A 15,140-nucleotide genomic window follows, 5' to 3' on the forward strand; every position below is an offset into this window, starting at 1 on the left:
CACAAAGCTGTGCCAAACTAGTTAAACCAGGAACTAAACGGCAAACTTCTGTCTCCACAATAATATCCCTCCATTCTCTGAACAGTCATGTCCCTTTCTGAGGGCCTCTTAGTCACTTCTAATGTATCTGCCTCCACCACCATCCCAGGCAGCACACTGCAGGCACCCTCCACTCTGTGTAAATTCTTGCCTCACATATTTCCTTTGAACTTACTCCCTTCTCACCTTAACTGCATGCCCTCTGGTATTAGACATTTCTACCCTGGGGGAAAACATACTGGCTGTCTATTCTTGGGTCAGCATGTTGGACCCACTGACCACTGGAATCAGTGTGAAGGGAATACTGGCCACTGGGGCCAGTGTGTAAGGACCTCTGACCACTGGGATCAGGGTGTAGGTACACTGACCATTGGGGTCACATGTAAATAACACTGACCACTGGGGTGAGCATATAGAGAACATTGACCACTGGGGTTAATGGTCCCTACAAGGTGGGTCAAGCTCAGATCAACATTGATCTTACCTCACGACAGTGCCAGCTCCCATTCCCATTCCTACTATTATTTTTAACGATTAGTTTTATCTGTCATATGTATATCAAGACACAGAGTGAGACATGCCGTCTGGCTCAATAATCATTGGCTCAATACCTGTAAACCTGTTGGCTCACCCTCAACTCTATAATACTGGTTCTATCCCCCTGCCATATTAGCTTAAACCACTTCCAACAGCTCCAGTAAACCTGCCCACAAGTATATCTGTCCCCCTTGGATTCAAGTGCAACCAACCCCTTTTATACAGGTCCCACCTGCCCAGAAGAGCTCCCAATTATCCAGAAATCCAAATCCCTGCCCCCTGCTCCAATTCTTCAGCCACGCACTCATCTACCACCTCAATCTTTTCCTTTCCTCACTGTCGTCTGACACAGGCAGGAATCCTGAGATTACTCCTCTTGAAGTCCTGCTTCTCAGCTCCCTTCCTAATTGCCTGTATTCTTTTTTTTAAGACCTCCTCCCTTTTTCTACCCATGACTTCTGACTGTACACCCTGTTCACAGCAGGTAGTGAAGAAAGCTAATGGCATGTTGGCCTTCATAACAAGATTGGAGCTACTGGGCTTGTATGCACTGGAATTTAGAAGGATGAGAGGGGATCTGATTGAAACATATAAGATTACTAAGGGATTGGACAAGCTAGAGGCAGGAAACATGTTCCGGATGTTGGGGAAGTCCAGAACATAAGGGGTAGGCCATTTAGAACTGAGTTGAGGAAAAACTTTTTCACCCAGCGAGTTGTGGATCTGTGGAATGCTCTGCCTTAGAAGGCAGTGGAGGCCAATTCTGTGGATGCTTTCAAGAAAGAGTTAGATAGAGCTCTTAATGAAAGCAGAGTCAAGGGATATGGGGAGAAGGCAGGAACTGGATACTGATTGTGGATGATCAGCCATGCTCACAGTGAATGGCGGTGCTGGCTCGAAGGGCCGAATGGCCTACTCCCGCACCTATTGTCTATTGTCTATTGTTTCGCTTTTCAGGATATTGTGGACATGATCAGAAACATCATCGACTCCGATACCTGGGAGGGAAACTACCATCTGTGTTTCTTTATCGCATCCACAGAATCACCTATCTGTCCCCACTAACTACAGAGTCCCCTCTTACTACTGCCATCCTCTTCAATTCCCTATCCTTCTGAGCCACAAGGCCAGACAGTGCCAGAGGCACAGTTGCTGTTACATCCCCCAGGAAAGTCATTCACCACACCCCACCCAACAGTACTCAAAACAGGGACCAGCCCCTGATCCCATTCCTACTATTATTTTCAATGATTAGTTTGATCTGTCACGTGTACATCAAAACATAGAGTGAGATGCATCATCTGTGTCAATAACCAGCACAATTCAAGGGTGTGCTGGGGGCAGCCTGCAAAAGTCAGCAAAGATGTACAGTTAGGGCTACCCCACAACCCGCTAACCCTAACTGTACATCTTTGGAACGTAGGAGGACACCAGAGCTTCCGGGGAAACGCGGTCTCGTGGAGAATGTACAAACTCATCACAGACAGCGCTGGAATTGAATGTGGATCGCTGATGCTGTAAAGCATTACGTTAATTGCTACGTGCCATTGCTGAAGGAAGCTCAGCGACTGACGATACTCACAGAGACGTCATTCCAAAACTTCACCACGTCGTAGTCATTGTCCCGGAGGAACTCGGTGAACCACCTGATGGACCTCTTGCTGCCTCGGTCGGCCTGCTCCGCCCGGCCAAAGTTCTCATTGTGCTTATTGACGGAATAGTTGGTCAAGTGCATGAACAACTGGCTCTGCGAAGAGCGGACGGAAAGGAAGGCCAGTTAGAACATGTCGAGAACCGTCACTCTGTCTACTATAGAAGGCAGGATCTCCCAGTAGATACCCATTTCAATTCAACTTCCCATTCCCATTCCCATTCCAACAGGTCAGTGCATGGCCTCTTCTATTGCCATGCTGAGGTCAAACTCAGGTTGGTGGAGCAACACCTCATATTCCATCAGTGTAGCCTCCAAGCTGACATGAACATCGATTTCTCCAAGTTACAAAAATTTTTCCTCCCTCTCACTGCTCTCTTTTTCCATTCCCTAATCTGGCTTCCCTCTCACCCCTTCTCTTCTCCTCATCTGCCCATCACCTCCCCCTGGATTTCCCTCCTCCTTCCCTTTCTCCCATCCTACCAGATCTTCCTCTTCTGTAAGGTTCCTTCTTCTTTAGCCCTTTACCTTTACCTTCTCCACCTATCCATGTTCACTCTCCAACCCACTCTATCTAGGCCTTCCAATATTTGATAGGCTACAATGATATCCCCCCCCCACCATTCTTCCAAACTCCAGTGAGTACAGGCCCTGAGCCATCAAACGGTACTCATTCATTAATCCTTTGATTCCCAGGATCATTCTCTTGACCCTCCACTTGATCCTCTTCAATGCTAGCATGTCCTTTCTTGGATAAGAGGCCCAAAACTGCTCCCAATACTCAAATGTGGTCTGAAAGATGCCTCAGCATTGTGGGCTGAGACCCTTCATCTGGGGCCACAATTCACTCTGGCCACACACATACATAACGTGAACACAGACACTCCCTTTTCTCTTTCCCACTCCACCCCAACGCACTTCCACATCAAGTTCAAGGTCAAGTTTATTGTCACTCAACTCACTCACGTATACTGCCCAGGTACACAACACAGTAACGATAACTCACACACACAACACAAAGCGTAATATTATCACAGATAAGTTAACAAATAATAAAATATATTCCAGAAGATTGACAATTAGCCTAAGATGCATTTATGTCACAGTTTAAAAAGTAAACAGAATAAGTCTACTGGTGCTTCATACGGGATGAGACCCAGGAGGTGGCAGAGAGTTCAATGTTCTCATAGCCTGGGGGAAGAATCTGTTTCCTATCCTAACTGTCCTGGTCCTAATGCTACGATACCTTCGGCCTGATGGTAGGGGGTCAAAGAGATTGTGGGAGGGGTCACTGACTCTGCATATGCAGCACTCCTGATAAGTATCTCAGATGGGTGGAAAAGAGACCTCGATGATCCTCCCAGCCGTCCTCGCAATTCTTTGCAGGGACTTGCAATCAGATGCTGTGCAATACCACTGTTGGCACCGCAATGTACTGTAATGCAATTATTTGAATGTGCAGCCTCATCTAATGCAACTGATAGCCTTAAGGTATATGAGGACATTGACAGGATTTGAAGGACTAGGTTTTAGGGAAAGGTTGGTCAAGCCAGGACTTTAATGCTTAGAATCTGAGTAGTAGTGTTATACAGGTCTATAAAATCAGCAGAAGCATAGGTAGGGTGAATGCACGCAGTCTTTTCCACAGGTCAGCAGAATCAAGAGCCAGAGGGCATAGGACAGCGGACCCCTTGGTTAATGGTAGGGGTCCATGGCATAAAAAAGCTTGGGAACCCCAGGCCTAGGATTAAGTGAGAGGAGAAATATTTGATAGGATCTTGGTGGCAAATACATGGAATAATCTTCCAGAGGAAGTTAATGAAGCAGATAAAATAACAACATTTAATAGACATTAGGTCAGATACACAGATAGGGGAGGTTTAAGCAAGGATATAATGTTGAGGCTGTATAAGGCACCGGTGAGGCCTCCCTTGGAGTATTGAGAGCAGTTTTGGGCCGCTTATCTAAGAAAGAATGTGCTGGCATTGGAGAGGGTCCAAAGGAGGTTCACGAGAATGATCCCAGGAATGAAAGGGTTAACATATGAGGAGCATTTGATGGCTCTGGGCTCATACTTGCTGAAAGTCATAAAAATGAGGGGCATCTCATTGAAACCTATTGAATTTGAAAGGCCTTGATAGAGTGGATGTGGAGAAGATGTTTCCTGTGATGGAGGAGTCTAAGACCAGAGGACACAGCCTCAGAATAGAGGGACATCCCTTTAGATTGGAGATGAGGATGAATTTTTTTGGCCAGAGAGTGGTAAACTGTGAAATGTGTTGCTACAAGCAGCTGTGGAGGCCAAGTCATTTAAGGCAGAGGTTGATAGATTCTTGATTGGTCAGGGCATGACAGGATACAGGGGTATGACAGGAGATTGAGGCTGAGAGGGTAAATGTATCAGCCATGATGAAATGATGGAGCAGATTCAATGGGCAAAATATATCTTATGATTTTATGGTTGTATGGTTTAGAGGGATATGGGCCAAATGCAAGCAAATAGTTTAGAGAAGTACCTTGGATAGATGAATTAGGCTGAAAAACCCGTTTGCAAAGGGCATTTTTCTATTAAGAGTGTGACCAAAACCGAACATCATACTCCAAGTGCAACCGCACCACGCTTCCCATCTCTGCCTCTCATAATGTTACACACTTCTATAGCAGGTCCTCCCTCATTCTCCTACATTCAAAAGAATAAAGACTTAGCCAGACCAACCGTTCCCTACAACTCAGGCCCCCTAATCCTGGCAACATCCTCGGAAATCTCTTCTGCACACTTTCCAGTTTAACCATGTCTTAAAGGTGCTCAAACCGGTACACAGTGGGCCTCATTAGCAACTTGTACAACTGCAATATTACCTTCCAACTTCCATATTCAGTATCCCGACTGATGAAGGCCACTGCTCCAAAAGCATTCTTCACCACTCTGTCTGTCTGTGACTCTATTTTCAGTGAACTATTTGCTTGTACTCCAAGGTCCATCTGCTGTACAAGACTCCTCAGCAGCCTACTGTTCGCTATGAAAGTCCTGCCTTGACTTGACCGTCCAAACTGCATCGCTTCTCACTTACCTAGATTAAGCTCTTTTGCCGTTCCTCAGCGCCTTTATCCAGCTGATCAAGATCTCATTGTGACTCTTGATAACTTCCATCTATCTGCACTAAAATGTACAAAGTCCATCACGGGTAAAGCCCTTCCCACCGTTGAGCACATCTACATGGATGACTGTCTCAGGAAAGAGCATCCATCATCAAAGCCCCCCACCACTCGGGTCAGGCTTTCTTCTCGCTGCCGCCATCAGGAAGAAGGTATGGGAGCCTCAGGAGGCACACCACCAGGTTCGAGAACAGTTGTTATCCCTTAACCATCAAGCTCCTAAACCGGAGGGGATAACTTCATTCAACTACACTTGCCACATCACTGAACTGTTCCCACAACCAATGGACTCACTGTCAATGATTCTTCAACTCATGTTCTTGATATTTAATGCTTTCTTATTTATTATAATTAATTTTTCCTTTTTCCCTTTCCTTTTTTGCAATTGCACTGTTTGTTAGCTTTTGCCCACTGGTTGTCCACCCTGTTGGTGTGGTGCTTTATTCATTCTATCATGGTTATTGGATTTATTGAGAATGTTCACAAGGAAATGGTGACATACATGTACTCCGATAATACACTTATTTTGAACTTTGAAACTGAAAGTGGATTTCAAAAGAAAAACAAAGTGCTGGAGGAACTCAATGGCACAAGGGAGCTTGGGGTTCGAGTCCACAGCAAATAGAAAGATGCAACACAAGCAGATGGGTGGTAAGAAGGTCTATGTCATCCTTGCCTTCATCGGATGGAGCAGAGATTATAAGAGACAGGAAGTTACATTGCAGCTGGATAAAATGTTGGTTTGGCTATACTTGGGCCATTGTGCAAAATTCTGGTCGCCCTATCATTGGAGCATTGTGGAGGGTTTGGAGCGGGTGCAGAAGAGGTTCACCAGCAGGCCGTCTGCATTAGAGGGCAAGTGCTGTAAGGAGAGACTGGACAGTCTCAGGCTGTTTTCTCTGGCGTGGTGGAGGCTCACAGGGGAGCTGACAGAAGTTTGTAAGATTAAGATTGAATAGGTTAGGACTTTATTCCTGAAAGGTAGAAGATTGAGGGGAGATTTGATAGAGGTGTATAAAATTATGAGGGGTATACACAGGGTAAATGCAAGCAAGATTTTTCCACTGAGGTTGGGTGGGACTACAACTAGAGGTCATAGGTTAAGGATGAAAGGTGAAGAGTTTAAGGGGAACACGAGGGGAAACTTCTTCGCTCAGAGTGTGGTGAGAGTGTAGAACGAGCTGCCAGCGCAAGTGGTGCATGCGAGCTTGATTTCAACGTTGAGAAGCTTGGATAGGTACATGGACGGTAGGGGTATGGAGAGCTATGGTCCCAGTGTATATTGATGGGAGTAGGCAGTTTAAATAGATGGGATGGACTAGATGGGCCAAAAGGCCTGTTTCGGTGCTGTAGTGATCTATAACTCTATGACTCATTTTTTAAAGATTTTATTTAATTGAGATAGAGCACAGAATAGGCCCTTCCGGCCCTCCGACCTGCGCCGCCCGGCAATCCTCAGATATTAATCTAGCCTAATCACGGGGCAAATTACAATGACCAATTAACCTACTAACCGGTACATGCTTGGACTGTGCGAGGAACCTCGAGCATCCGGAGGAAAGCTACGGGGTCACAAGAAGGACGTTCAAACTCCTTACTGGCAGTGGTGGGAATTGAACCCCCATCGCTGGTACTGTAAAGTGCTGTGCTAACCACTATGTTACCGTGCCACCTCATGAGAGACAGTATCTTTTTCCCCAGGATCAATGTCAGAGGTCATAAATGTAAGCTGATAGGAGAAACTTTTAAAGGAGATGTGCAAGGCAATTTTTTTTTAATTACAGAGTGGCGGGTGCCTGGAGCAGACTGCAGGAGCGGTGGCAGAAACAGACAGGAGAGTGGTATTTAAGAGATATTCGGACAGGCAAATAATTATGCAAGGAATGAAGGAAAGAGAAGGAGCAGGAGAGGGGAAGAGGGGGAAGAGGGGAAGAGGGGGAAGAGGGGGAGAGGGGGAAGAGGGGGAGAGGGGGGAAGAGGGGGAGAGGGGGGAAGAGGGGGGAAGAGGGGGGAAGGGGGGAAGAGGGGGGAAGAGGGGGAAGAGGGGGAAGAGGGGGGAGGGGGAGAGGGGGGAGAGGAGGGGAGAGGGGGGAGGGGGGAAGAGGGGGAAGAGGGGGAAGAGGGGGAAGAGGGGGAAGAGGGGGAAGAGGGGGGAGGGGGGAGAGGGGAAGAGGGGGAGAGGGGGAGAGGGGGGAGAGGGGGGAGGGGGGAGGGGGGAGAGGGGGAAGGGGGGAGGGGGAAGAGGGGGAAGAGGGGGAAGAGGGGGAGAGGGGGAGAGGGGGAGAGGGGGAGAGGAGGGGGGAGGGGGGGAGGGGGGAGAGGGGGAGAGAGGGGGAAGAGGGGGAAGAGGGGGAGGGAGAGGGGGGGGGGAGGGGGAGAGGGGGAGAGGGGGAGAGGGGGAGAGGGGGAGAGGGGGAGAGGGGGAGAGGGGGAGAGGGGGAGAGGGGGAGAGGGGGAGGGGAGAGGGAGAGGGGGAGAGGGGGAGGGGGGAGAGGGGGAGAGGGGGAGAGGGGGAGAGGGGGAGAGGGGGAGGGGGGGGGGGGGAGGGGGAAGAGGGGGAAGAGGGGGAGAGGGGGAAGAGGGGGAGAGGGGGAGAGGGGGAGAGGGGGAGGGAGGGGGAGGGGGGGAGAGGGGGGAGAGGGGGAGAGGGGGGGAGAGGGGGAGAGGGGGGGAGAGGGGGAGAGGGGGGAGAGGGGGAGAGGGGGGAGAGGGGGAGAGGGGGGAGAGGGGGAGAGGGGGAGAGGGGGGAGAGGGGGGAGGGGGGGAGAGGGGGGAGAGGGAGAGAGGGGGGAGAGGGGGGAGAGGGGGATCAGAGGGGGGGAAGAAGGATACTGATCATGAGCAGGCAGAAGAAATTGCAGTAGTTGAATTTAACATCATGCCCAGCAGAGACATGATGGGCTGAAGGACCTGTTCCTGTGCTGGTCTGTGCACAATGTCCTCTGCATCAGCAGCAAGTGAATGGAATTGTGGGTGTAGTGGGTTGAGACCCTGCATTGTTCGTTTGGTCTGACAGCATGTTGGAGGGCAAAGCTCTGAAAATCTTCATATAGGACCTGGAAAAACCACAGATGAAGAAGATCGGCAGGTGGAATTTAATTCAGTCAAGTGTGCAGTGTTGCACTTTGAGAATGAAGATGGAATTTAACTCAGTCAAGTGTGCGGTGTTGCACTTTGAGAGGACCGACCAGGGTAGGACTTAGACAGTGAGTGTTGGGGGACTGAGGAGTGTGGTGGAACAGAGGGATCTGGAAATACAGATCCATAATTCCTCGAAAGTGGCGTCACAGGTGAGATAGGGTAAAGAGTGTCATGTCATATGACATGGGTGATCGTGGTGTTTTATGACCTTGATTGTTCTTGCCAAATTTTTCAACAGAAGTGGTTTGCCTTCTTTTGGGAAGCGTCTTTACAAGACGGGTGACCCCAGCCATTATCAACACTGTACAGAGATTGTCTGCCTGGTGTCAGTGGTCGCAAAACCAGTATTTGTAATATGCACCGGCTGCTCACACAACCATCCACCACCTGCTCCAATGGCTTCGCGTAACCCTGATTGGGGGGCTAAGCAGGTGCTACACCTTACCCAAGGGTGAGCTGCAGGCTAGTGGAGGGAAGGAGCACCTTACACCCGCTTTGGTAGAGACATCTTCACCCCACCACCCACATATTGTATTAGGGAATCACTTAATAGTCTTCTCACCCCGCCTCCTGCTTTGGCACATTGGCTTTCGTAAATCAAGGTGTTGAGTACTGAGCCAACGGGCGTGTTTATGTGCTGCAGTTCTCGATGACACAATCACTATAAACACAAGAGTTTCTACAGATGCTGGAACTCCAGGGCAAGAGACTCAAAATGCTGGAGGAACTCAGCAGGTCAGGCAGCATCTATGAAAATGAATAAACAGTCACTGTTTTGGGGTGAGACCCTTCAGGATGAAGGGTCCAGATAGGGGTCTCAGCCTCTCCACAGATGCTGCCTCACCGGCTGAGTTCTTCCAGCATTTTGTGTGTGTGCGTTGCCACAGACCAAGAGCTTAGAACTGTGATCAGCTGAATTGCCTCGTTCTTGTGCCTTAGAAGTCTATGATTCCATTTCAAAACAAATGATATGGGATCTTTTACATCTATCCGTGTTAGCAAGCAGGTGGGCCTCGCTAATATCTCAGTTGAAAGTCTTCACCCCAGTCATGAAACACTCCCTCGGTACAGGACCAGCGTGTTGGCTTGAGTTAGTGAGTAAGTCTGGATCAATGGTAGTGTAGCAGTTAGAGTATCGCTTTACAGTGCAAATACTTGCATGCTGCCCCAGAACAATCCTTGCTAATTCTATTTGACACAAATGACACATTTCACTGGAAGTTTTAGAGAGGGAGGAGTGTGGCCTACTCATCTATGGTTTAAAACACACAACATAAGCAGAGCTAGTTTTGAAAGTCTGGGTCCAAGGTACAATGGTGTGTGTTGCAATTAACCTGTTAATTAGTTCCAGAACAAGAGGCAAGAGTGTAACTGGGAGCCAGCTGGTTTTGTAAGAACATAAGATGATTATCACTGCCTGGTATGGTGACTCCAGTGCACAGGAACATGGAAAATAAAACTTCAGAGAGTTGCAAACTCAACCAGCACCAGCCTCCCCGTGGGTGAGGACATCTTCAAAAGGTGATGCCCCAAAAAGACACAATCCATCATTAATGACCCACACCCTCCTCTCATTACTACCATCAGCAATGCTGAGTTCCTCCAGCTTTTTGTGTGTGTTGCTCAGGAGATACAGGAGGCAATGATGCAGAGTAACACACACAAAGTGCTGGAGGAACTCAGCAGACCAGGCAGCATCTATGGAAAAGAGTAAACAATCGACGTTTCGGGCCGAGACCCTTTGGCAGGACTCAAAGGTTCAGGAACAGCTTCTTCCCCTCCAGCATCAGATCTCTGGATGGACATTGAATCCATGAACGTTACCTCAATATTCCTCTTTTGTCTAATTTAATATATCCTTTTATTGTAACTTGCAGTTTTTTTGTGTATTGCATTGCGCTGCTGCCAGAAAACAAGAAATTTTACAACATAGGTCAGTGATAACAAACCTGATTCTGAATCAGAGATGCACTCTCCCCTAGACTGACGGTTTCAACCATGCCCTGCTGAATTTGCCACACAAACAATAACCTCTTACTCAATGTCAGCAAGACCAAGGAGCTCATTATTGACTTCAGGAGGAGGCAAACGGAGGTCCATGAGGTCCTCATTGGGGGATCAGCGTGGAGAGGGGTCAGCAACTTTAAATTCCAAGGTGTTATCATTTCAGAAGACCTGTCCTGGGCCCAATATGTAAGTGCGATTACGAAGAAAGCACTGCAGCACCCCTTCTTCCTTAGGAGTTTGCAAAGATCTGGCATGAAATCTAAAACTTTGACAAGCTTCCATAGATGTGCAGTAGAGAGTATATTGACTGGTTGCATCACAGCCTGGTATGGGAACACCAATGCCCTTGAATGGAAAATCCTACACAAAGCAGTGGACACAGCCCAGTCTACCACAGGTGACGCCCTCCCCACCATTGAGCACATCTACATGGAGCGTTGACAAAGGAAATCGCAATGTAACGATGCAGCTCTATAAAACTCTGGTTAGGCCACACTTGGAGTACTGTGTCCAGTTCTGGTCACCTCACTATAGGAAGGATGTGGAAGCATTGGAAAGGGTACAGAGGAGATTTACGAGGATGCTGCCTGGTTTTGAGAGTAGGCATTATGATCAGAGATTAAGGGAGCTAGGGCTTTACTCTTTGGAGAGAAGGAGGATGAGAGGAGACATGACTGAGGTGTACAAGATAATAAGAGGAATAGATAGAGTGGATAGCCAGCGTCTCTTCCCCAGGGCACCACTGCTCAATACAAGAGGACCTGGCTTTAAGGTAAGGGGTGGGAAGTTCAAGGGGGATATTAGAGCAAGGATTTTTACTCAGAGAGTGGTTGGTGTGTGGAATGCACTGCCTGAGTCAGTGGTGGAGGCAGATACACTAGTGAAGTTTAAGAGACTACTGGACAGGTATATGGAGGAATTTATGGTTGGGGGTTATATGGGAGGCAGGGTTTGAGGGTCGGCACAACGTTGTGGGCCGAAGGGCCTGTAATGTGCTGTACTATTCTATGTCCCATGTTAGGGACCCGCTTCACTTCATGCTCTCTTCTCACTGCTACCATCAAGAAGGAGCCACAGGAGCCTCATGACTCACACACCAAGTTCAGAATCAGAATCAGGTTTAATATCACTGCATATGTCGTGAAATCTGTTAACTTTGCAGCAGCAGTACAATGTAATACATGATAAAGATAGAAAAAAACTGGATTACAGTAAGTATGTATATTAAATAGTTAAGTTAGAATAAGTAGTGCAAAAACAGAAATTTAAAAAGTAGTGAGGTGGTGTTCATGGGTTCAATGTCTATTTAGAAACCGGACAGCAGAGGGGAAGAATCTGTTCCTGATTCATTGAGTGCCTTCAGGCTCCTGTACCTTCTTCCTGATGGTAACAATGAGAAGAGGGCATATCCTGGGTGATGGGGGTATTTAATGATGAATGCTACCTTCCTGAGTCACCATCCCTCGAAGATGTCTCGGATACAACGGAGGCTAGTGCCCATAATGGGGTCAGGGTCCAGTGGTATAGAGTTGGTAAAGCGAACTGAACTGATCTGGTGAATAAAAAGCTTCAGGAGGAGGAAACCAGAGGTCCATGAGGCAGTTCTCATCAGAGGATCAGAGGTGGAGTGAGTCTGCAACTTTATATTCCTCAGTGGGATCTGTCCTGCGCCCAGCATTCAAATACAATAATGAAGAAAACATGGCAGTGCCTCTATTTCCTTCGCAGTTTGCAAAGATTCAGCATGACATCTAAAACTTTGACAAACTTCTATAGATGTGTTAGTGGAGAGTACACTGACTGGCTGCATCAAAGCCTAGTGTGGCAACACCAGTACCTTTAATAGAAAATCCTACAAAAAGTAGTGGATATGGCCCCATGCATCTACTCGGAATGTTCTCACAAGAAAGCAGTATCCGTGATCAGGGACGCCCACCACTCAAGGGTTATAGACTATCTGTTGGATGGAAGTGACTGATAGAGGCAGATGCCAAGTTTTTAAGCTCACCAGTGGGAGGTGGTGCTTTAACACTGCTGGCCCACCACCTCGAGGGAGTCTTGATCATAAGTGGGCCGAAACTCCTGAAGACAGGTGGCAGATCAACTGATGATCCCACTGGTGATAGCACGGGACAGTTAACATCTTAGTCCACGTGTATTTTGTAACTCTAGCTAGGAGGGCGCTTTTGTTTAAATGGAAAGATGTTTCTCCTCCTATTCATGCTCAATGGTTATGCGACCTTATGTCATGCTTAGATTTAGAGAAGATTCGTTGTTCAATTTCTGAATCTCGTCAAGACTTTCAAACATCGTGGGGACCCTTTCTGAATTTTTTTCAAAACTTTCAAAAACCCTCAATTCATTGTTTAAATTTAGATGTTGGCTATTATTAATTTTTATTATACGAGAAGGTATTTTACCTTTTTTTCTCCTTAATAAACAGCTTCGGTCTTGGTAGGGGTTAGACTCTTTTTTTGTAATAAATTAGTATATTTCAATATAACTTTGACTAACCTACATGAATATGGGGTAATGAGATTGTTATTATGAATAGATATAATGTAATTGGTAGGGTTTTTTTGACCTTTTATATATACTTCCTTGTACTCTGTATTCTTCTATGTAGAAACTAATAGAAATATTGAAAGAAAAATTCTCTAGCTGGTTACCTTTCCCACCCACCTGGTATCACCTCTCACCTTCAGGCCTGTCCTCCTTCCCCTCCCCCCACCTTTTTCTATTCTGGAATCTTCCCCCTTCCATTCCAGTCCTGATGAAGGGTCTCGGCCCAAAACATCGACTATCCATTCTTTTCCATAGCTGCTGCCTGACCTGCTGAGCTCCCTCACCATTTTGCGTGTGTTGCTCTGGATTCCCAGAATCTGCAGAATATCTTCTGTTTATAATAAATTAATTTACCAATTATTTCCCAATTTCCTGATTTTTTTTTTCAGATTCTCAGCAGCTACAATAGCTTGCTTCAGGACATTAAACTTTACCAAAATGCTCGAGTCAGAATCACCTTACCAGGTTGGCATCAGTGGGTGTGTGGTACTTCTCCGTGCCCATTCGTACCAACCCATCGTTGTACAAAAATATCCGCAAGGGGTCGCAAGAGGTCACCAGGATGTAGATGCGGAGGTCAAACTTGTAACCTTCCAGGAGGAATGGCTTGTCCAGGTACTCTTGCACAATCAAGTGCTCATGGGCCTGTAGTTTATCCCCGTTCCTTATCAACGAGATTCTGCAGCAGAAATAGTGACACTAGGAGTCACAGGGTAGGTTTAGTTAACAACATCACCGCCACTCCATTGACCTGAATAAAAGCTGCAAGACCACAGGACAGGAGCAGAATTAGGCCATTCAACCCATCAAGAATATCTTTAGCCGGAATGGTGAATCTGTGAAATTCGTTGTCACAGGTGGCTGTGGAGGGCAAGTCATTGGGTATACTTAAGGCAGAGGTTGATAGGTTCTTTGTTGGTCAGGGCATGAAGGGATACGGCGAGAAGACAGGAGACTGGGGCTGAGAGGGAAAATGAACCAGCCATGATGAAACGCCGGAGCAAATTCAATGAGCCAAATGGCCTAATTCTGCTCCTATATCTTATGGTCTTATGGTGATTTCAGATATTTCTCTGTACTAAAGGCACAGTAGCGTAGTAGTTAGTTATCAATTTACAATGCCAGTGATTGAGGTGCGACTCCCAGCACTGTCTGTATGGAGTTCGCACATTCTCCCCATGACTGCGTGGCTTTCCTCTAAGAGCTCTGGTTTCCTCCCACGTTCCATAGACACATGGGTTAGGGTAGTGCGTTGTGGGCAGGCTAGATTGGCACCAGTAGTGTGTTGACACTTGCACGCTGCTCTCAGCACAATCCTCAGACTGTGTCGGTCGTTGATGTAAATGACCCATTTCAATGTATGCTTTGATGTTTTGATGTACATGTGACTAATAAAGATAATCTTAACCTTTACACTGATCTACCGCTAGACTGACCTTTTTTTTAAGGTAAGCTTTCTTGAAGCTTTGCAATATTACTTCTAATGTTATTTAATCTCCCGAGCCTTCTGCTGCCCAGTAACTGAATGTTACATTTTTTCTCCTGTCTGTTTCCCTATAATATTCATTATCCCCTACGGTTCAACACCGACTCATTTATTTTTTATTCAGAGACACAGTGCAAAATAAGCCCTCCTGGCCCTTCGAGCTGCACTGCCCAGCAACCCCTGATGTCCCCAATTTAATCCGAACCTAGTCACGGGACAGTTTACAATGACCAATTAAACTACCCAGTACGTCTTTGGACTGTGGGAGGAAACTGGAACACCCGGAGAAAACCCACACGTTCCACAGGGAGAACGTAGAGAGACTCCTTACAAGTCTGATGATGGATCACCGCCTTGAAATGTCGGTATTGGTTACTGCCTACCATCACAAAAGGCAGATTATTCCAGTAGCTACACAATTCAATTTGACTTCCCATTCTGATATGTCCATCCATGTCCCTCCACTGCAACTATGAGGCCAAACTCATTTGGAGGAGCAACACCTCATACTCTGTCTGGGTAGCCCCCAACCCAATAGCACGAACATCAATTTCTTCA

The 15,140-nt window shown here is 47.1% G+C and overlaps 1 protein-coding gene across 6 annotated transcripts in view; it reads right to left on the bottom strand.

Annotated features, from left to right (window-relative positions):
• Nucleotides 1-15,140, bottom strand: part of ttll7 (tubulin tyrosine ligase-like family, member 7) — a 237,876-nt gene that overhangs the window by 114,919 nt on the left and 107,817 nt on the right. For all 6 annotated transcript variants that reach the window (XR_010019956.1, XM_063064775.1, XM_063064772.1 and 3 more), the window contains 2 exons: nucleotides 13,559-13,775; nucleotides 2,159-2,323 (listed from right to left, as the gene is read on the bottom strand). Coding sequence is in view for 5 of the 6 variants with exons in the window: in XM_063064775.1 (XP_062920845.1) it covers nucleotides 2,159-2,323; nucleotides 13,559-13,775 (382 nt within the window). In the remaining variant the exon portion in view is untranslated. The remainder of the gene's footprint in view (nucleotides 1-2,158; nucleotides 2,324-13,558; nucleotides 13,776-15,140) is intronic.

The sequence above is a fragment of the Mobula hypostoma genome, chromosome 12 (genome assembly GCF_963921235.1).
Source record: "Mobula hypostoma chromosome 12, sMobHyp1.1, whole genome shotgun sequence".
Classification (NCBI taxonomy): Eukaryota; Metazoa; Chordata; class Chondrichthyes; order Myliobatiformes; family Myliobatidae; genus Mobula; species Mobula hypostoma.